The 22,324-nt window shown below is 41.7% G+C and overlaps 1 protein-coding gene across 3 annotated transcripts in view; it reads right to left on the reverse strand.

Annotated features, from left to right (window-relative positions):
• cdk14 (cyclin dependent kinase 14) overlaps window positions 1-22,324 on the reverse strand; it is a 245,186-nt gene that overhangs the window by 71,219 nt on the left and 151,643 nt on the right. For all 3 annotated transcript variants that reach the window (XM_030749694.1, XM_030749695.1, XM_030749696.1), the window contains one exon: window positions 4,240-4,303. In XM_030749694.1, coding sequence (XP_030605554.1) covers window positions 4,240-4,303 — 64 coding nt within the window. The remainder of the gene's footprint in view (window positions 1-4,239; window positions 4,304-22,324) is intronic.

The raw sequence follows: 22,324 nt of genomic DNA on the forward strand, positions 1-22,324 counted from the left end.
AAGCCACAGCATGTCTTCCAATGGCTCATTGGAGCAAAAAGGAAAGACAGGAGGTACTGCAAAATTTATGTAGAAGTAATAGTGAAATATGTGATGAATCCTGAGCAGAGGAGCGATGCAGTCAGCATGGTTTTGGACAACAGGAAGCTAAGAGGAGCTCAGTGCTGCTTGAAAAACTATCCAGACTGACGCAATACTGCCACCTGCTGCTCACTGCAGGATCTCAACACAACCATTTGGCTCTGATTTTGTTTTTGTATTGATGGGAGTTTTCTGAGTTCATAATTCCATTAAGTTTAACAAGATCTCCACACCACTGGCTGAAATACAGCCCCAAACCATGACAGAGCCTCCACTGAGTTTTACATATGGCTGCAGATGCTCACTGTTGGACCTCTCACCTGACCTGATATTTTTTATGGCTGTCAAACTGTGTTATCAATGGCATTTTTCATAGATTCAAAAAGAATTGGAAACAAATTAAATGAAATATTGCAAAATGCTGTTAGTAACAAAGAGCCCAAAGATACAATTTAAAATTGGTTCTTTGCCTTTCCCTCACTGGATGCATGCCCCTCAGTTCAAACCCCCAACCTATTATTTTAAAGAGAGTAATGTTACCACAACACTATCCAGCTGCTTCAAGATCGATAGAGGCTGGGGTCTACCACACAAGGAAGGACCCCAGGTGCAGGCTGTGCAGAGATGCCCCTGAGACAATCCAGCACATAACAGCAGGGTGCAAGATGCTAGCAGGCAGGGCATACATGGAGCACCATAACCAAGTGGCTGGAATAGTATACAGGAACATCTGTGCCGAGTATGACCTGGAAGTCCTGAGATCAAAAAGGGATACTCCCCCCAGGATGGTTGACTGAGTTAAGATCCTGTGGGACTTCCAGATACAGACAGACAAACTGGTGATAGCTAACCAGCCGGACATTGTAGTGGTGGACAAGCAGAGGAAGAAAGCTGTAATTATAGACATTCCAATACCAAGCAACTGTAACTGTAATCAAGAAGAAGGAACACGAGAAATACCAAGGGCTGAGAGAAGACATAGAGAGGATGTGAAAGGTGAAGGTAACAGAACACTTGGGGCAGTGACCCTCAAAACTGGGAGAGTGTCTCCAGCAGATTCCAGGAACAACATCCGAGATCTGTTTCCAGAAGAGTGCAGTCCTGGGAACAGCTAAGAGACTGCGCAGGACCCTCAAGTTCCCAGGCCTCTGGTAGAGGACCTGAGCTTGGAGGACAAAGACCACCCGCAGGGTGAGTGGGGAATGTTTTTATACAATAAATAAATAAATACATTTGGATTGAGTCTGAACACAGTAGACGAACTTTTTTCCTGACTTCAGGATAGACCTCAAGTGCACTTCCAGGACATTACAGTTCAATTTCTCCTCTGTAATGTAACTGTTATTACTGTTGTTACAGGTGGACATCTTTTCATGCATCCTGAATATTTACAGTGTGCCTGTATCACTGATTTATGCTCAGGCTGTAATCGGTGTGTACTCAGAGGCATTATAGGGCTTCACTAATGCCATGTGTTTAAGTTGTACCAGATCATCTCTGGCAGCATCTCACGCTTTGTGTTGAAAGTGCAGCCACAATAAACCCTGACGTCATATGAACAGATGCAATGCTTGGAGGCTAGAAGCAGGCAAAGCCGGGCATGTGTGCATGTTTGTGTGGCTGAGACAGCTGCACAGCTGTTCAACACAGTGTGCAAGAGGCTAACAAGAGCCAACTGTCACCATAGCCACAGGATGCAAAATCACATTAGTATGGGCTGTGTGTGCATGTGACCACGACAGTCACCCCAGTTGGTTTCTAATTGGCCACTGGAGGTAAGAGGCTGGGTCACATACTGTAGCTTTGTGATGCCTCGCCCTCACTCTAACCCCTCTTGATGTCCATCCTCGCCTGTCCCCTCTTCTCAGCTCCAGCTCTTCTGCAGTCCGTCTATTCATGTTGTATCTAAAAAGCCCTAATGAGCTCCCAGAAGGCACGGCTACCCAGACAGAGCTGCCACCCCTACTCCTGCTGCTGGTGCACTAATGGGGTACAGTGAGCTTTTGGTAGGCTGCACTATTTGTTCATTTTCATGAAAAGCTTTGGAGTACTGAGAATACAAACAACCAACTCGCAACAGTTTCCATGTCTTTCCGCAAAAACTGGATGCTAAAGTGTTAGCATAGAACACGCCGTCAGTCAGATTATGTAGATTAAAGTACATACAGTACCAAACTATGACGAGTGACGGCAGTGCAATGCTTCTATTTACTTTGCATTAGGGTTTAATATTTTTCCCGAAAATGACATGAATTAAATCCCGGGAAATGACGAGCCATTTCCCGGGAATCCCGGGAAAAAGTTTATTTATTTATTTATTTTAATTAGGCCTTCTGTAGCCTGTGTCGGGCTTAACCTATTCTGATACTGTAGAGGTAGCGTTCCAGCTATGTCCTGTTATGCCCAGTAGGGGGTAACGTCGGCTTGATTAACGCAATAAAACCTACATCTCTGCATTCGAGTGCTCGAGCTATGCGGTGTTGTATCGTTCCTCAACACTCCCTTAACAAATATAATTCGAATATTCCTCCATTGTACATGGAATTATACCAAGATATTTTACAACTGCTGGTGCAAAACAATACGGTTCATCTCCACAGCATTGATAAAGGCTCAGCCACGCTGTCGTGGCGACATCTGTTGCGCTATATCTCCACCAGTGGAACGCTGTAATAGTCATTGAAAAGTTAACTACCGTACTACACTATAATATGGCATAACACAGGGCCTTGAGTAATGCACTACGACTTGGTCATTGCCATTCTGGCAACAGCAAATTTATAACACCGTGTCTGAGGGTTAAAGTAGGTTCGCTGTGAATCGTCTATTGAAAAGCTGGCCAATCCTTATAGCCTAAAAAATATAAATTTTACTCAACTCCATTTTAAAAGCGAAATATGTTAAAGCAATCTATTTCATGATAATTTCTTCACACATTAGGCCCGTATCCTAATTCATGATTGTTAGTAAGCGGCTGCAAACGAGGAAAAGAAACACTCGAAGTTAAACAGATATTTCTTTATTGTTCAGGGCAGGCATATTTTATAGGCTATATAATGCAATATAACAATATATAATAATATAAAATTATATAATACAAAATACCTTAGGGTAAACACATTGCCTACGATTTCAACAAATTAAAGAGGAAAAAAGTACAACTGTGTAATACCTCTATTAAAACGCTTGAGATGAAGGCTGAAGCCTTAAACGGAGGCTGAACCTGCCTGAAATGAAGAGTAATGCTTTTCGCATTAAACGAACCCTTCTCTCAATATTTCCTTAAATTTAACATTCTGAAGCTTTCTTTTCTTTCTGAAAGTCAAATCGACGCGCGCGACTTTTTTCCCGGTTTCCCGTCTAACGTTTCCCGGGAAACGGGAAATGGTTCTGATCGCATTTCCCGGGAATCCCGGATCCCGGGATTAAACCCTACTTTGCATTACATTAAAAAATAGCTCATATGCTATAATTAACTAATCAAAAGCTATATTAAGTAAAAAATAGTTCCATGCTAGCTCTTCAGCATGTTGTTAGATTTAATTTCACAAATTGTTAGTGTAGCTTGATGCCTACAATCAAAAAAATAAACAGCCATCATACAGACTGCGTAACGTACAGTGGTCACAACAAATGGCTTCACTCTTTACCCAACATCATCTGTACAGCAGGGCTGTGCCAAAATCAGATCCAGACCACAGAACTATCCTGCCCAGACAATTCATGATAATGACATCACAATAATCATCATATTATAATGATCAATGCATATGTGTGTTTTATATATATACATGAGATCTGAATGTGTTTTATACATCGTGTCTCATTCACACACATCCATACAAGCACTTTTTTCACACATTCATATTCCAATGAATGCATCAGGAGCAACTGATGGTTGGAGGATCCTTCAGCATGGAGACTGGAGCAGCTGGGAATCAAACCACCAATCTTCCAATTAGTAGACAACCTGAGCTACAGCCACCCCATGTGGGTGATACCTAATGTGTATGTACATCTCCATCTCTGTTCTCTGTCCGCTGTGTGTATCACAGGGGTTTGAAAGTAATTATAATAATAAATGTCACAGCAATTACAAATGCCACTGCACATTAGATTTAGCAAGAGTGAATGAGGGCTTTGACATGAAAGTCGTACCTGGTTTAAAGTGAGGCAAGGAGTTAACGCCGGGCCATGTGTCCTCAGATGGAGTGCCAAGGACCTAAAAAAAGGAACAAGAATGGAGACAAGAATATAAGCAAAAATGATTGTTGTTTTCAAAGAAATGATTTTGCACAAAATGATAGCATGGTGTACAATTAATCACGTTCCTTTATAACCTTTTTTTTTTTTTTTTGCATCATATCTATTTTAACTGCAAAGGTAATAGGTTACTTTGTGGTTAAATGCAGTGAATAAAGTCCTTAATGTGTTAGCACTGACATAACTATCATAACTATCAGTACTAGCCTCTGCGTATGGGTTATTGTACGAGTATTATTTCCTAATGATTCACTCTGGGTAACTGGTTGTGATGATGTAAGTACTGATTATAATCTTAAAAGCCATCTCCTTTCTTGTGCAATAGTCATGATGAGTGCATCTTTCATGGGAAACTGAGTTCTCACGCACACAGTCTGGCTTTAGGATGACAGAATGCAGAGCAGCGGACGTGCCTTTGACGTGATCCATCATAGCTAAACAACATAATAGTTTCCAGATTGCCCACTTGGTCTGAAATACAACACACTCATATGGTAGAAGGGTGGAACTGCTGCATGTCTACTCCCTGCTAAGAGCACAAAACACTGAGTGGAGGTATGTTGTGGGATAAATGTGTTTCAGATGTTTGGTGCTGGCAGAGGTAAGAAACAAAGCAAAGAAGAGTCAAAGCTACAGTTGTCAACTTCCAAAAAATCTCTCCACAACTTTGTGTCAATTAAACAGCTGACACAACCTCACTCATTCCTCATATTATAATTAGATCCAAAACACTGAAGGATTATGTGGTTAAAGGACACCATTTAGTTTTAGTTGTTATATTTAAGAAAAAAAAGCATTTATAAAAAATCTAGAGCTACTTTAGCTGATGCAGTAATAAAACATCACCACCAGAGGGCAGTAGGGGACCATAAGGCAAACCTGAGTCAGGGGTTCCATGAATGCATAGCTGCACTTCATTTCAAAATGTTCCAATAAGCAGAATTGAAGACTTTGGTTAAGAACAGAACTGTAGGCCAACTACAATGAAGGGAGTATGATGGCTTCATCATTGAGGGAGGGAGTAGTACATCCTTCAGTGAGTCATTGCCATTGGCTCAGATCTTTCATCCACTAATGCTAGACTGGTGAACATAATCTGAAAACTGCATTTACTCTTGACAGAACCTGTCATAGAACGGTAGGTCTGTGATCGATTATCGAAGATGGATCTGCTTTCATTGTACGTTCAGTTTGGATGAGCATGATTGTGAGAAGATGTCTGAGTTTTCTGTCAGTGAGGTTTGGCAGGACACAGAAATGAGGCGGTAAGGTTGTGAGTGTTGGAGGGGTGAATAAAAGGTGAATGAGGGGGCATGTGAGAGGATCAGAGTTTGGTTGGCAGAGGTGAAGTCATTTTGCATTATTGATGTATCAGTTCTGTGGCCTTTGAAGTGGAGAGGGAGTGCTGGCTGTGAATGTCAGAGTCTTTATGAGGACATTACACAGGGGAAGTGGGATAGCAGCGGCACAGCTCAGGGTCCAGTCAGTCATCAACCAATCCGCTTAAAGCTTCCAACTTTTAGAAGCAAGGTAATGTCATGGTGCCTCATACTAATGATCAATAACCCTCTGGGCCAATGAATAATGAACACAGTACAGTTAGCATAGGGTGATTCATGTTGCATACCTGATAATGTAATGGTGAGTATGAGATGAAAGTGTGGATTTGAATGCTGTAGGGCCCAATGCAGCTACATGGTTAAAGGTGGGTTCGTAATTGAGGGCAGTGCATGGACAACAAACCTTTACTCACAACTGCTCAAATGTTTGGGAACCCAAAATGTGGATAAAAGTGAAAGAAGATCCAGCAGCATCAAACTAACAGAAGACTGGCTGTTACCCTTCCTCATCTCTACCCTATGGCCCAGTCTGTATTTTAAAGATTCAAATACCCTGTCACCGCCACTGTGTGTCAGAGATATGCTTTTAAATACAATATCTATGATAAACCGCATGACTGTGGGTGCTCATACTGAATGATGGCATCCCAGCTATAAGAAATCTCCAGCAAATTCTAGACTAAAACTTGACTTTATTATCTAACATTAATATGATGACATAAATGGAACAAAGAGGAAATGTGGAGAGTGGAGAGAAAGTAGTGCCACAGAGAAATCCCTGTGAGGTCACAGGTCACAATCCCACACGCTGCATTCACATTCTTCCACACATATATTTTATCATCAACCCCCCCACCAGTGAGGTTACAGACCACCCATTCAGCCACACACAAACAGCATGTCTGACCTTCACACAGGAACTCTCTTATGTCTGTTCATGCTGCCAGACAGAGACAGTGCACTGAAATCAGGTCACACAGACTGAACAAGTGAACAAGACAGCTGACGTATAAGAAGTGCTACGCTTGGTTTGTGGTACAGGTAGAGGTAATGGGCTTCTAGTATTCCAGAGTTTACCGAGAAGCATCGGAGAGAACACAGAATGAAACCACAGACAGTCACTGCAGTGGACACTTTCACTGTTTTTAACACTCGGTTTCACTTCAGTATGAGACAACTTTGCTTTTCTTCTCGACTGGGAAGGACCAAAAACACAAGCAACCAGCTGTTTGCGACACTGCCCCCTGGTGACAGTAAACTGCTACAGCATGTAAACAATAGGCTGCAAAGCTGTGCATCCGACCACCACAGAAGCACGCTGGAGCCCTCAGTCTGTCACAATAGAAGCTGTGCTTGTCCCAAAGCAGTTGATTTCTTAAATCCCATTTAATCAGTTTCTACATGGGTCACACTCAGAAAACATTTCCCACAATGTAAGCTCAGTATCATATAAAGCATGCCTTCCAAACTCCAGACCCCTATGCAGTGTAGCAGGTTATATTCATCCCTCTGCAGAAGATTAACAGCTGTTTTCACAGACCAAGTAGTTCCGTTTGGAAAGTTGACTTGTTCACAAGTGAAAAAAGTAATTCTCAGACCTTTCTGATACCAAATATTTTGACTGTGGTGACTCCCCTGCTGTCATGCCAGTAAGCTACAAATACAGCCACCTAAAATTACAGTCTGTGACAGGCCCCAGACCGATCCACGGCCAGCCCCCAGCTGGTCCTCGATTGCATCAGTGAACGCGTGGCCAGCTGGTACTGCTGCAGAGCACGTGTGGAAATCATTTATCCACAAGGGGGAGCAGAGAAAATGGAACCTCAAATTCTCCCATAGCAGCTGCAAAACTGCAGTTTTACCTTTACCCACCGCTCCTATTACAGAATATTTATAAAACCACATTATCCTCAAAAAAGGTTCAGACTGAGCAAGGCATTTACTCTATTACTGACCATACCTAATCTGTGAGGAACAAGAGTTTTAAAATTAATACAACTCTGTACAGTTAATGTGAACTAGCTCATACTGAGACCTGCCATGAATGCACTTTCAGAAGCCCACTTAAAAAGAGTGAGTGAGGCTCTGATGACACAGTGATAGACTGCAGCGTACAGTATGTGTGTGTTGTCTACCCCACAGATGTGGTACACCTGTGCTGAATTTACAATACAAGGCATGAAACTGATGGATGTTATTACAGCGGTCAGGAAATGCTGATGGGAGTTTGGTCATTGCTTAAATTGTACAGTTCTGAAGTCTAAGCCCATTCTATCATAAAAGCTCATCCAGCCCCAGCACGACTGGGCAACTATTGCTGTTTCTGCCATTAGTGTCAGACTTGACATATATGACAGTCCTGTGTCTTCACACCTTCACACAGGTGAGTCTTCACACCTGCAGATAGGAAACAAGTATGTAAAAGTTTTCTAGACCACAGGGACAGTACTGTTTTTGTGGTGTTGAAAAAAGTCCTCTATATGTACTATTGGTAAAGATAATAAAGTATAATAAAATAATAATAGAAGAACATTGGAGTTTGCATAGGAGTGAGGATGGGTGGATGGATGGATGGATGGGTGGATGGGTGGATGGATGGATGGATGGATGGATGGATGGGTGGGTGGGTGGGTGGATGGATGGATGGATGGATGGATGGGTGGATGGATGGGTGGGTGGATGGATGGATGGGTGGATGGATGGATGGGTGGGTGGGTGGATGGGTGGGTGGGTGGATGGATGGATGGATGGATGGGTGGGTGGATGGAAGAACAAACAAAGGACACAAACTTCATCTTTTTAGAAAGTTCAAGAGCAGACGGGGAGGTTATATTATTTTCTATGTTTATAATGTTTTTAGGTGTACTATACATTTTATAAACTATAACATATACTACACTACATTTTTAAGAGAAATATCACTGGTGCATATTTATACATTTTCATTCTTGGGTTCAAAAATGGAGCTTCATACAAGATAAGGCATAGTTGTAGAGCTGCACTTGATGTGGTTTTCAGCTCAGCCTTACACTCTGAGTTTTGCTGTTGGACGTGCTCATTTGTCCCGCTGTGCTGTTATCACTGTCACAACTTAACAAGAGTGATGAACACAGCTCTGCAGTGCAGGACAGCATCCTGCTGCTCTGCCCCCGTATCTTATGCCCAATGGATCCAACAGAAAGTCCCACAGAGTGGACCTGGTGTCCTGTGGTCATCTTTGAAGAAAGAGACAGTATTTTGAAAACAGTTATGAGATAAGATGCTACGCTGTATATCAGGAAAACTTTGGTGCAGATCAGCGCTTCGTCCAGGACAATGATCTGGCAGCTTGCACAGTATTTCAGGGATTCAGCTGAGTAAAAACTCCACCAGAGTCACTGGATTTAAAGCATCCAGCTTGTTTGGCACTCTATGAAAGAATTTATCTGTAAGGAAACTAAGCCCACCACAAGACAGTATCTTGTTCAAGCCATGGAGTTCTTCTGGAAAATGAGCCTGTTACAAGATTTCTGTGACAGAATTATTACAGGCTTGTCCAGAGTACTGAGAGGAAGGGAGGGCAGAGCAGAAAGTAAAAGAGTAGGAAAACTTACATTTACTATATTTTTGCTAGATTTAGTGTTTCCAAGCAAAGGTGATAAATGCTCGTACTTGTTGGACTGAACTCAGTTTTCTCAGGACACTTTATCTGGTAAGATACACAACAAAGACAATACTTGAAAACATATTCTCTTTTGGTTTAGGATGTTTGACAAGTTTCTTTCAATAGAAGTCTGACAGCAGAATATTTCTTACATAAATTGTGACTTGTAATTTTCCAGTAATTTAATCACAAAAACAGGCAGGCATGTGAACGGCCACCATCTGCATCATCCTAACGGACTTGCGGACATGGCAACTATAATCCAGGCTTAACAGGAATGACTCCTCGGCTGTCGGGTCTCCAGCTGTCCGAGTATAATGAAGGCTTCAGTCTGCCTGTTTGAGTATTGGGCTCATTCCTGCCCCACAAAACTCAGCCTCAACAGGTGATCAGAGTTTATTTCATCAGCTTGGTGTATAAGCTTGACTAAAAGACCAAAAAATGGAACACCAGCATAATAAATTTACCTTGGCAACAGGTAAATAAAGAGCTGAATCTCCATTTGAATCCACTGGAGCTGAAAATGTAAATATGTACCAATGAGATTTATGCCATTAAAAAAGACAGAGTGAAAAATGATTCAATAAGTTACCAGCGGGGTAATGTGTTTTAGTCAGTGCAATTTGCTCATTATACTGTAGTTTATAGAATTTACATTATATCTAAAAATATTAAGTTGTAACATGATGGAAAAAAATGCACATCATAGATGGTAAATTGACCTGTTCTTATAGAGCTCTGTCTTCTCTAATCTAGCGCTCAAAGTGCTTTGTATATGTTTGCATTCACACACACTCTTTTTTCTACATCTAATGCTACTTTCCCACTGCCGAGGAGCCGGTTTGCGTGCCAGTGCTCGTGCTGTTCCCAATGAACCGGCGAAACGCTTAAGAACGGGCCCGCGTTCCCACCGCGTTTCTGTGAACTGCTCTTTTACGTATGAGCGTGGGCGGGTCCTCGTCTGGACACGGAAGCCGAAGCGCACAAACGTGGGAGAACACGCTCTCCTTTCTGTGCTGCAGATACGTTTTACGGTCCAAACCAAACTACTGCAGCATCTGTGTGCAGCACAGAGGGAAACACAGACAGCGATTAGAGCAAGACGACAAGTACGCACTTTGTGTCCTTTTATCTGTGATATGAACCACGGGCGTAGGAATGAGGGGGGGGGGGCACATATCGGAAACCCAACACCGACAGATCCATAAATACTCTGAGCAAAGCATGAAAAAGTGCTATATTGATCACGTGTCTATCGCAATACATATTGCTATTGATTTTTTCATTACATCTTACACGCTGTCAACTCTGTTAACAGCATCACCTAACCCTTACAGTAAAAGTTTTCATTTATTTTAAAAGCCGACCTCGAGCCCTGTGCCACCCTCTATTTTTCCTGTCTCCTTTGTGCTGCATTGCTGCTGCTAAACATACAAAATGGTTTCAAAGATGACGTACAGCTCCTGAGCCTAAAGGTGGCTCATTTTATACTAAACGAGAAAAAAAATCCACTTATTGGTCACTATGGAGAAGCATTTCACCAAACTCTAGTGAGGTGTTGTACTGCACTTGGCAACCTAAACACAACCTAACCCATACTCTTAAAAGTACTGTGGAAATAATGAAAACATTTTTGAAAATCAACCTGACATCAGTCCTCACCTGTCCTTTCTGGATCTATTATAATTAATATGGTTTTTAAAGCTGACCTCACACCCTGAAGCTCCACCTGGGTCTCCTCTCTCTTCCCTGAACCAGTTCTTCTCATGATCAAATTGTTTAGTTTTATATTTAAAAGTAACAAGAGGCTAATACATATTTCACTAAACTAATTTAAGACCTCGTCTGAGCTTCTTCAGCCTCTCCACCTTTCATTGCTTCAACTGAGTCATTACTCTATGTACAGCCATTCTCCTGATATCATTACACATGTTGTGTGACTGTTACTCACACTGACGTTACACATTTAAAAAAAAAACAAAGTAAGTCCTGCTGCTGTTTCAGCCTTTTCGTTGGTGGGGCATTGTGCTGAAGTGAGATAACAAAACATGTTGGCTAGTTTAGCTAACTTCTAGACAAAGTTAGCAGTTAAATATTGGATGAGTGACCATCCCAGGATTAAGATGATGGAAAAAGATTTGGTTTCTATATATGAAAGTAAACTGACAACAAGGCATTATAAACAAGCCATATTCACGGCAACATTCCCGACAGACCATTTTACTTCATTCAAAAGAGTTTCTGACTCCTGCTGCTGTCTCTGCCTCCCAAATACTCCCAAACACACTGTTCAGAGGGGGGCGGGGGGGAGCGCAGTGACATAACACCATGCTGCGCCTTCAAAATAAAAGCACGCGAGTTATAGATTTAGTATTTCTTTTCTCTGCAGTGTAATTTTTGGGTAGGAGAAATGCACTTGGCTCCAATATTGGGGGGGACATGCCCCCCGGTTCCTACGCCTATGATATGAACTGATACAAAGCAGCAAGTTCAGCCTTAGAGCCCAACCTAATTCACAGCCATGAAAATCGCTTCGCTTTTCTCATTTTACACTTTTAAAAAAAATTTAATCTAAGGAGCCATTTGGGAGCCGAAAGAGCCGGAATTCCCATCACTATTGTGCTCGCTGTGCTGAGAATTTCAGCTGTTATTTTTTCTCTACTTCAGCTCCCAGACATACTGCTAGTGAGTGCAACTATTAGCACTAGTGACCGTCCGGTACCGGAAGGACCCCTTCCCCGTCAAAATATTTTTGATACTTTAATCCCTGATTAGTGACTAAATTTAAACCTGCAGTAGAAACATATTTAGGAGAATGCTTGTGAATATAAAGCATTACAAGATTACGCTCACGCAGCCCCCAGTTTTTCAACATAAACACTGATAACGCAACAACAGCAGTCAGCTGATTTACGTGCAGTCTGTCTGCACAAGCACAAAGAGGTGGAGCCGGTGAGCTCAGATGGAGTGGACTAAATGTGCTGTTGTGATCCTCAGACATGAGGCTGGCTGATAGTTTATCATTTGTCTAGTTTCTATTTTTTTTCATCTTTTATATTTAAAATTGGTGCAACTAATTTTATGTATTTACAGTGGCATGCAAAAGTATTTATACCCCTTGAACTTTTCCATATTTTGTCACATTACAACCACAAACATAAACATATTTCACTGGAATTTAATGTGAAAGACCAACACAAAGTGGTTACAATTGTGAAGTGGAAAGAAAATTACACAAGATTCAAAACATTTTTTACAAATAAAAAAACTGAAAAGTGTGGTGTGCAAAAGTATTCAGCCCCCTTTTCTCTGAGTGCAACCAATTGCATTCAGAAGTTGCCTGATGACTGCTAATGACTAAAAAGAGTCCACCTGTGTGTAATCTAATCTCAGTATAAATACAGCTGCTCTGTGACGGCCTCAGTGGTTGGTTAGGAGAATACTGGGGAGTAAACATCATCATGAAGTCCAAAGAACACAACAGACAGGTCAGGAATAAGGTTGTGGAGAAGTTTAAAGCAGGCTTAGGCTATAAAAAGATTTCCCAAGCTTTGAACATCTCACAGAGCACTGTTCAATCCATTATCCAGAAATGGAAAGAGTATGGCACAACTGTAAACCTACCAAGACAAGGCCGTCCACCTAAACTTACAGGCCGAACAAGGAGAGCACTGATCAGAGATGCAGCCAAGAGGCCCACGGTGACTCTGGATGAAATGCAGAGATCCACAGCTCAGGTGGGGGAATCTGTCCACAGGACAACTATTAGTCGTGCACTGCACAAATGTGGTCTTTATGAAAGAGTGGCAAGAAGAAAGTCATTGTTAAAGGAAAACCATAAAAAGTCCCATTTGCAGTTTGCCAGAAGCCATGTTGGAGACACAGCAAACATGTGGAACAAGGTGCTTTGGTCAGACGAGACCAAAATTGAACTTTTTGGCCAAAGTGCAAAACGCTATGTGTGGTGGAGAATTAACACTGCACACCACTCTGAACACACCATCCCCACTGTCAGATATGGTGGTGGCAGCATCATGATCTGGGGCTGCTTCTCTTCAGCAGGGACAGGGAAGTTGGTCAGAGTTGATGGAAGATGGATGCAGCCAAATACAATCTTGGAGGAAAACCTGTTGGAGTCTGCAAAAGACTTGAGACTGGGGCAGAGGTTCACCTTCCAGCAGGACAACGACCCTAAACATAAAGCAGGGCTACAATGGAATGGTTTAAATCAAAACATATTCATGTGTTAGAACGGCCCAGTCAAAGTCCAGACCTAAACCCAATCGAGAATTTGTGGCAAGATCTGAAAACTGCTGTTCACAAACGCTCTCCATCTAATCTGACTGAGCTTGAGCTGTTTTACAAAGAAGAACGGGCAAAAATTTCAGTCACTAGATGTGCAAAGCTGGTGGAGACATACCCTAAAAGACTTGCAGCTGTAATTGCAGCAAAAGGTGGTTCCACAAAGTATTGACTCAGGGGGGCTCAATACTTTTGCACACCACACTTTTCAGTTTTTTATTTGTAAAAAATCTTTTGAATCATGTATAATTTTCTTTCCACTTCACAATTGTAACCACTTTGTGTTGGTCTTTCACATTAAATTCCAGTGAAATATATTTATGTTTGTGGTTGTAATATGACAAAATATGGAAAAGTTCAAGGCGTATGAATACGTTTGCAAGCCACTGTATTTATTAGAACCTAAGTCTTTGTTTGATAGCAATGAAGGGGGCAGACCGCCATGGCAAGGAAGAAGAAGGAGGTGTGCCCTAACCATTAAGAGAACAGCCATTATTAATCTTTTATCGCTGTGTTTAAAATATCTGTGAATGATAATCTGCAAAGCATGTTAATTGAAACACAAACATATGACTGCAGATTTTAAAGGAAAAGTGATAAAAACTTTGAATGAAATGCAGGGAATTTAGCCATGGTTGTGGACATGATTTATGATCTGGTAATTTTGGAAAGTGTTTCAGTTTTTGATAGACTTCTCTGAGTTAGTGAAACCATACAAAACAACAGATGTAAAAGCAGCAGAGGCAGAAAAAAGCTGCTCGCAGTGACATGCTGAGTGTCCCCTGTGAGAAGGACCTTTTAGTTAATAATTCAATTCTGTGCCCAAGTCTTTGTTTGATATTCTTTATTCATGGAAACTGAATGTTTGAACGTTTCTGCCTTCATATTTAAGGAACTGTAAAGAAAGATTCTAACATGGCTGTCTTGGTGGTTGATGATTTCTTGTTTTTTTTGACTGGGCCCCAACAGGTCGACAGCCAAACAGCCAAAGCAACAAACAGCTGCAGATTGGCTGCCACATGCAAGACAGAACACATATCACCAGTACTGGCTTCCTTACGGTGGCTGCCATAAGACTGTTGGTTGTTTTTAAGGCATTGCATAGGTTGGAATGTCCTTACTTCTCTGATCTTTAAACCTCCACTTGATCACTGAGGGCTGCAGAGCAAATGCAAATGCAGAGCTGAGACCCAGCTTGAAACACAAGGGAGATATTTGGATCTTTATGGTAGCTGCTCCTAAACTGTGGAACAAACTGCCTCCTCACATCAGGACCTCTCCAACATTAAATGCATGTGTGAAAACCCATTTTTATTCTTGGGCTTTTAAACCATATTGAGGTCTGATTATGTCTGAGGTTTTACCCATATTTTCACATTTTAAGTTTTCTTTTTAAAAGTCTGTCTTACTGTTCCATCAATCTATTTTCTTCTGCTAATCCAATTCAGGGTCATCGGGGGGATGGAGCCTATCCCAGCTGCCATTGGGCAAGAGGCAGGGTACACTCTGGACAGGTCACCAGTCTGTCACAGGGCCAACACACAGAGACAGAAAACCATCACACCTACGGCTAATTTAGAATCAGCAGTTAACCTAACCCCACTAACTGCATGTCTTTGGGAGAGAACCCACGCAGACACGGGGAGGACATGCAAACTCCACACAGAAAGATGAATCCAGGACCTTTTTGCTGTGAGGCAGCAGTGCTAACCACGGCACCACCATGTTGCCCTGTTGTTTTGTTTTATGTTATTTTATTCTTTCAGATGTGGAGCACTTTGGTCAACAGCTGTTGTTTTTAAGTGTGCTTTTAAATAAACATGCAAAGATATGAAAAAACAGATCCACCCAGACCAACACAGTACGGCATGGAATAGGAACTTTCCCTCACAGGTCAGTCCCTTAATCCACACATAAGCACCAGCACTGACCCCAGTACCAGATTCATCCCACTCCTGCCTCATCCACATTCCCTTCCCTACTCTTTGCCATTGTCCTAAAGTTGACCCCAGCCTTCATCTCCTACTCTGCTCCAAAACCCCCAGCCCCACCCCAAGCTGGTCACGGCCAAGCAGATTGGGGTCACCTCCAGGCAGGGGTCAAACGGATCAGAACCAGAGCCAAGAGGATCAGCTGTCTCCCACTGCGTCGGGGTGGAATGTATTCAGTAAGCCCCGACTATCCTGTCTGGGTTTCAGCAGATGGACACTCATGTCACAGGCACAGCGGCTGTTGGTAAAATGGCATTATTTATCTCCCCAGCAGCCTCCCGCTCTCTCCTGAGGGTAGATCAGCTCACATGTGCACCAGCTTACACTTCGTAGCAGGAACACACTCAAAATAAACTGCTGTGTACACGATGCAGTGCCTTTACTGTATGTTGCTGTAACCAACACAGCTGTTCTGTGTGGATCCATGTTCAAATGGCTCGACTGACTGGAACTTATTTCATAAAGGTTTCTTATGGCCAGATCCATCACCAATAAAATGAGCATTCAATTGTATTCAATAAGACTTTTCCAACTTTGTGGGATAAATAAAGTATCTCTTCTTTTCTTGCACTACTACAGTATATATGTGCAAAGTTTCATGACAAAAGGCTAATTTTGGACTCAAGAGCACACTGACATATCCAACAATATCCTCATGAGCATTTCTTGGTCTGCCACCCGTCCCCTCCTGCCACAACTATGTGACCCTCCCCTGTGCACTTACAAAGCCACAGTCTTGATACATTTGCCATTGACAGAGGATTCATTAAGTGGATTATCCATCGCTATTAACGCCAACTATGCCTCCTGAGAGGCCCACAAGCAAAGTTGAAGTACAGCTGACGGTGTAAATAAAATTTTAATTCAAAAGATCAAAATTCAAAACAAATTTATCTCAGTTTGGTTCCAGTCATACTAAATAAGATCTTCAGTGTTCATCCTCAAAATGGTGGACTGCACCAACATGACCGACGCGGTTGGAATGGCTAAGAAAAACATCCCATAAGTTAGCAGTCAAAATAAATAATCAAGAAGATGTGTCCATCCTCTGGGGACCAGAAATGATGTTTGCATAAAGCATCACAGAAACAGAACCAAAACTAGAACATAAATATTCACATCTGTCTTTCTTCTTCTGTGTCATCAGGATTATTTCACATAAGACCAACACCGTTCAAGGAAACTCCAACCCGCGTGGGCGTTCCAACTCTAGTAGATCTTTATTATTTAATAAGCCTTCATTTGAGATAGACTTTTTTACGAGCTCTGTTGAAGCAACTACAAAAAGAAGAAAAGAGTTTAATTAGAAATAGACAATTTGGATTCATGGTTTATCCTCTATGCTGGTGGGAAACTGTCACCGTACTATGGAGGTGGCATTTACAGCATTACTTAGAGCAGAGAGTATTAATGAGACAGTCTGATAGGCAACATGTAAACATCTTAATTGTAGCAGTGCATCACTCTGATTAATGGCCATAATCCGATTATTATGATTGTGTAAACTTAGCCAATGTATTTCAGTAAATAACAAGTCTTATGCACAAACATAAGCTATCATATTACCCGTGGCTGTTGGAGGGTATATTTCACCAGAAACAACAGCTGTTTCACTCACACTAATGGAAGGAGGCGCATGGCTGTCTTTTGAGCAGAAACACACAAACATTTTTACACTGAGACATTTACCTCTGCCTGACAGGCTATTTCCCACAGATAGACCTGTCCGTATTCATATAGATCTTCCAGAGGACGCAATCTTTTATGACCTGACAGCTAGTTAAGCAGCTCCACTGTGCCTGGCCTCATCCACCTCAATTTTAATTCTCACCCAGACACACTTTGTGTGTGTGTGTGTGTGTGTGTGTGTGTGTGTGTGTGTGTGTGTGTGTGTGTGTGTGTGTGTGTGTGTGTGTGTGTGTGTGTGTGTGTGTGTGTGCGTGCGTGCGTGTGAGACAGCAGTATAGAGAGAGACAAAGCCATGCATGCTAAAGACAAACAGACTGTATGACCACAGTTATTCCACCTGAAACAAACACTTTGGATAAATGAAAATGTGTGTTTCCGCCTCGCTAACCCCGACATGCACATGCAGAGCTGTAGGAATGGTGATAAGCGCAGAATATGCAGAGCCTTAATGCTGTCAGAGATAATAACACTGTGGAGGTGTGGTATTAGAGGGAAATCAGCCCTGTGACAAAAATCTGGCTTCAGAAAATACACAGAGCACAGCTATTTCTGGATTGACTGATTTATCCTTTGTCAGCAGGAGGCTCATTCACTGTTCAGCTGTTAGTGAGCCAGAGAGGTTAATGAAGAAAAGGGGAGGTGTTGCAGGGTGTTCACCTTGCCTATTAGCAGTGCTGTATGCCAGTTTCAACTTTAATAATTCCTGTATATCTAACAAAATTCAACAAACACCCAAAGAACTCCCGTAATTAAAGAAAAGGCGTCTGACAGGATTATTAACAGAAGGTCAAGAACTACAGTGAAAGACGATTCTGTCTTGCAGCTGTAATTAATACTCAGGTAGGTTAAGAAAAATCACACCTCTGTGCTCATGACAGGATTTAAATCACCAAATGGTGCATGCATTATTAAAATATCACCCTATTACACCTGAACTTTTGCTGACACTTCCCCATGGAGGTGTGCCTGAGAATGAAAATGTCTTTAAATGGTCTTTAACCTTCCAGCTCCCAAATATAAAGACTGTGTCCCACATGCTGCACACTGCTCACACAGCACACTCACCTAAACCAGAGAAACTCCAGCAGTGAGTCTGTGTAAGGCAGGCGGTTTCCTGTTGTGTGCTACGTGTGAAAACAGACAGTTTCTGATAAGATCCACTCGGTTCCTCTGACATTCTTTGTAGTTCACGTGTGAGAAAACACTCCCTGTTAATGGTGCCTTTTATACTGCTGGGTAATTATCACTAGTAGGCTTTGATTACACTAAAGTGCACATAAGGATTACATTTGATATTAACTGTGAACCATTTAGGGGTCGGGTTGTAGGCAGGGGTCAAAGTGGGATTTGGCAGGTTGGGGAACCAAGACTGGGTGCAGCGGTGCAGCGTTGGGAAAAGAATTACTTAGAAAAAAAGTCATGTTAATTTGTTTTGTGAGCTCCAGTAGAATTTTTCTTTGTGCTCAGGCTACCCTTATATTCAGTGCTCTCTGTGGTTTTAGCCAACTGAATTTAACAAGATACAAGCAACAACATGAAGCTGGTGTAAAAGGTGGAATTCAGCAAGAGAATGATCAGAATCATCACTTGATGTTACCTAACATGAACACCACAGCCGCTCCAGACTAGTCCAACATAGTGCACGACTGCAAAGAGCAGGACAAACCTGCAAACGAACCTTTTAGCAGCACTACACTGCACAAAACTGCTGACTACATATTTACATGCAAACCTTGGATAGCACAAAATGAGTATGTTAGGTTTGCGAGATGTTTCACAAAAACTTAATTCAGCTCTTGAATTCATCAGAATGTGACAAATTTTAAATTTCCAATTCATAAACTTCCAGTTGCTGGCAGTCCTTATCTTTGGAAATAATATCATCTCCTTCTCCTGTGCCCCTTCCTTACAGCTCTCTCTCTCAGAGTTAGCCACATTAGCGTTTTTTTTTTTCTCTTAATTTATCGGCCACTTAAAAAAAAAAACGTTACTCCGTTTATGCTCACTCGTGACTGCAACTTTACATCTACACCATGACTGCATCACAAAGGTGTCACTGAGCATGTATCTGCATTTCATCAGCTGGAAGCATGTGAAAAATGAACTCATTCAGTATGTATTGGCCTGCCTATCAGAGTTAATTGCTTGTTAACTGAAGGTGCCAGGACGCTGTTCCAAACCTGGTTATAGGTTCTATTTTAGCCACATCCTAAAAAACAAAACAAAACATGATTTCAGAGCCAAGCAGCTGTGAATTTTCAATTCAAGCCTCTTGTGCATTTTGACCTTTAAGTTTTTCCTGTTACCAAACAGGGGAAAATTCCATTTAACGGGCTACAAGTAAATTTAATCCTTAAACCGGCTGGGGTCCTGCTGCATGTTAGGCAAATATGAGTTGGAGAAGGGTGTAATATTCTCCCAGTTCAACGAAGACAAGGGGTGTGCTTTTAGCCCAGGTGACCTCTAGCAGTCATGCCCACGATAGCTTCATGCGACTGCTTTTCAAGAAAACCATCATATGTGTAATGGAAAAGGAGCTTTGAATGCTGTGATTAATGCTGTGAAAGGGGTATTTGAATCCATAATCTTTTTCATAAAGCTATCCAAGTAATTTTGGTGCCTAAACAGAATCAAACAGCCACTGAAAATGAAAACAATAATAAAATCACAGAACCCCAATCTTCTGGGTAAAAGTTATCATAACCAAAACTACTATAATTAGACCAAACATGACAATAAACCACAGAGACTGTAAGCACAGAGATCTGCCACATTAGCAGGAAAAACACATTCTTCCTTTTTAGTGAAATAATCTACTCCAAACAATACGTCTTCTTTTAGCACTTCTTTAACTCCCTCCCAGGAGTCCTGAAGTGAGCAGCAGCACACATCACAAAACTTTGATTCTAACACACTAATGTAACTGCGTAACCCATTACACTGAAGGCTTGGCTAACAGGAGAACCAATGACATCACAGCTCTGCGGACGCTGCGTTCAATGTGCCGACTCAACTCCCGGCAGGGCACCTCTCAAACAGTGATGGAAGCTGACCTTTCTCTTCCTCTCTTCAAACAACTTGGCCTTTAAGATGCTTCTGACTCCGCATAATTCATTGATGGTGCCCTTCACATGAATCTCTGAGGCTGTGCATCCAAACTCTGACCTGTCTGACAGGCTGGCAGCAGACGCACAGGGCAAAGCGAGCGGGATGGATGGAAATGTCAACATCAGGCCGACTCTGACAGGTGAGCTAATGCTGTGATCCACACACAGCCTCGGCAAGATGCATACCTGCACATTTTCATATTCATCTGTCTTTTACCACTGGCTGACAGCTGAATACACATGAACACAAAACAGAAAATATGATTTGGATGAGAAATGGCATGCGCTCGCTAGCCAGTGGAATATATTAGTGGTGTATTACAAACAAAAACTTAATAAAATAAGAGGAAAGTAGCAGTAACAGTAAAAAAAAAAAAAAAAATTGTGCTTGAAAGTTTCAGATAAAGTTTGCTTCCTAATATTTGGATGTCAGTGTCCTGTCTATATATTTGAAATGGCTTTTGTATATACTGTAGCAGTAAATTTAAGGGCAAACTGTGACTATTAAACCAACTTGCGTTGCATAGGCTTGTGGCTCTGACTGTTGGCTGACTAATATAATACTGTACTGAGCAGAGCGGCCTACTTTTACCAGGTAGGAAGCATCAATGCATGTATAGGTAACTGCATTAACATTTTAGTTTTGGAAGTTAACTGAGGAATGCATGAAAAATGTAAGCATTTAGCTAAAAGCTAATGGTAAAATCAATACTAAACAAATTGTGGAAAAACGGCTACAGGAAAAGGAATAAATAACTATTAAATATTGGAAAATTAGTGGTAATAATAGTTTAAAGTAGTGCATAATTGTAAAAGCAAGTAGCACAAACTCGTTAAGAGCAAAGTAATAGTTAAAAATGAATAAACAGTTGAAATTGTTAGCTAAAAATATTGAGCCAATGATGAGAGTAACAGGTAGGTCACACAGCTGAAACTGTTAGATATAAAAGTGACAGACAACAACTTGTCATAGATACGAGCTGTTGATAACCGTGGGCTGAATGCAGTGGAAGGTCTATATTTGTTGACTAATGGTTAAAATAGCTAACTGTCAGAGACAAAATGTTTGCCGAATCCATGATTTCCTGTTCTAAAGGAAACAAAGACTGACCAAAGTGGAAAGCCTCTGTAGGGAAGCAGTGAGCAGCTGAGCCTCGTCATCAGTCTGGCCAGCGGCCATCAAACGGTTGGTCCTCTTTGTGTCTGAGAGGCAAGCGGGGACCACTGAGGGCTGGTACCTCTCACAGAAGCCCCACTCGTCCCTTCTAGCATCAAAGACAATCAATAAGAAGTATTTTTCTTCATCGTGTTCTTCTCTTTGCTTTTTGAGAAACCCCCTGCCTACGGGGCTTTGTCCACCTTTCCTCATCCCAAACCCCAAATCCATTTGCTCTCAGATGCACATCTTTAGACTTCTCTGTTCAAACCATTCCAAACGCTCACCTTAGTCATTTTCTATATTAATTATTCAGGCCTTTCCAGCCTATGAATATAAATCCATTATGTCTACCCTTCTACACTCTGCTTCAATTAAGAGACTGGGGATGAAATTATATGGAGGGATGGCAGATCACCAGATTAAAGGATTCATGAGACCTCACATCACTTTAAAATATTTATGCTACCCAGCCAATGGAAAGATACCCAGAGATGTAATTATTTACTGGCTCCTGTTTGATTGTATACTGTACTTGTTAAGAATCATATAGAACCTCCACAAAGTTTCCAGCACAGATTTAAGGTCCATGTTGACAATCATACATATTTTGCAGGCTTGCATTTATTCTGCAAACCCTGGTTTGGTCTCAGTCATGTGACTGAATGTGACGGAAACATTCCTACGCACATCTTGATAATGACCGATTCACCTGCTTTGTGCTAACAAAGTGCGGCTGCCCAATCTAGAAC

Source organism: Archocentrus centrarchus, chromosome 16 (genome assembly GCF_007364275.1).
Source record: "Archocentrus centrarchus isolate MPI-CPG fArcCen1 chromosome 16, fArcCen1, whole genome shotgun sequence".
In the NCBI taxonomy this organism is placed as follows: domain Eukaryota; kingdom Metazoa; phylum Chordata; class Actinopteri; order Cichliformes; family Cichlidae; genus Archocentrus; species Archocentrus centrarchus.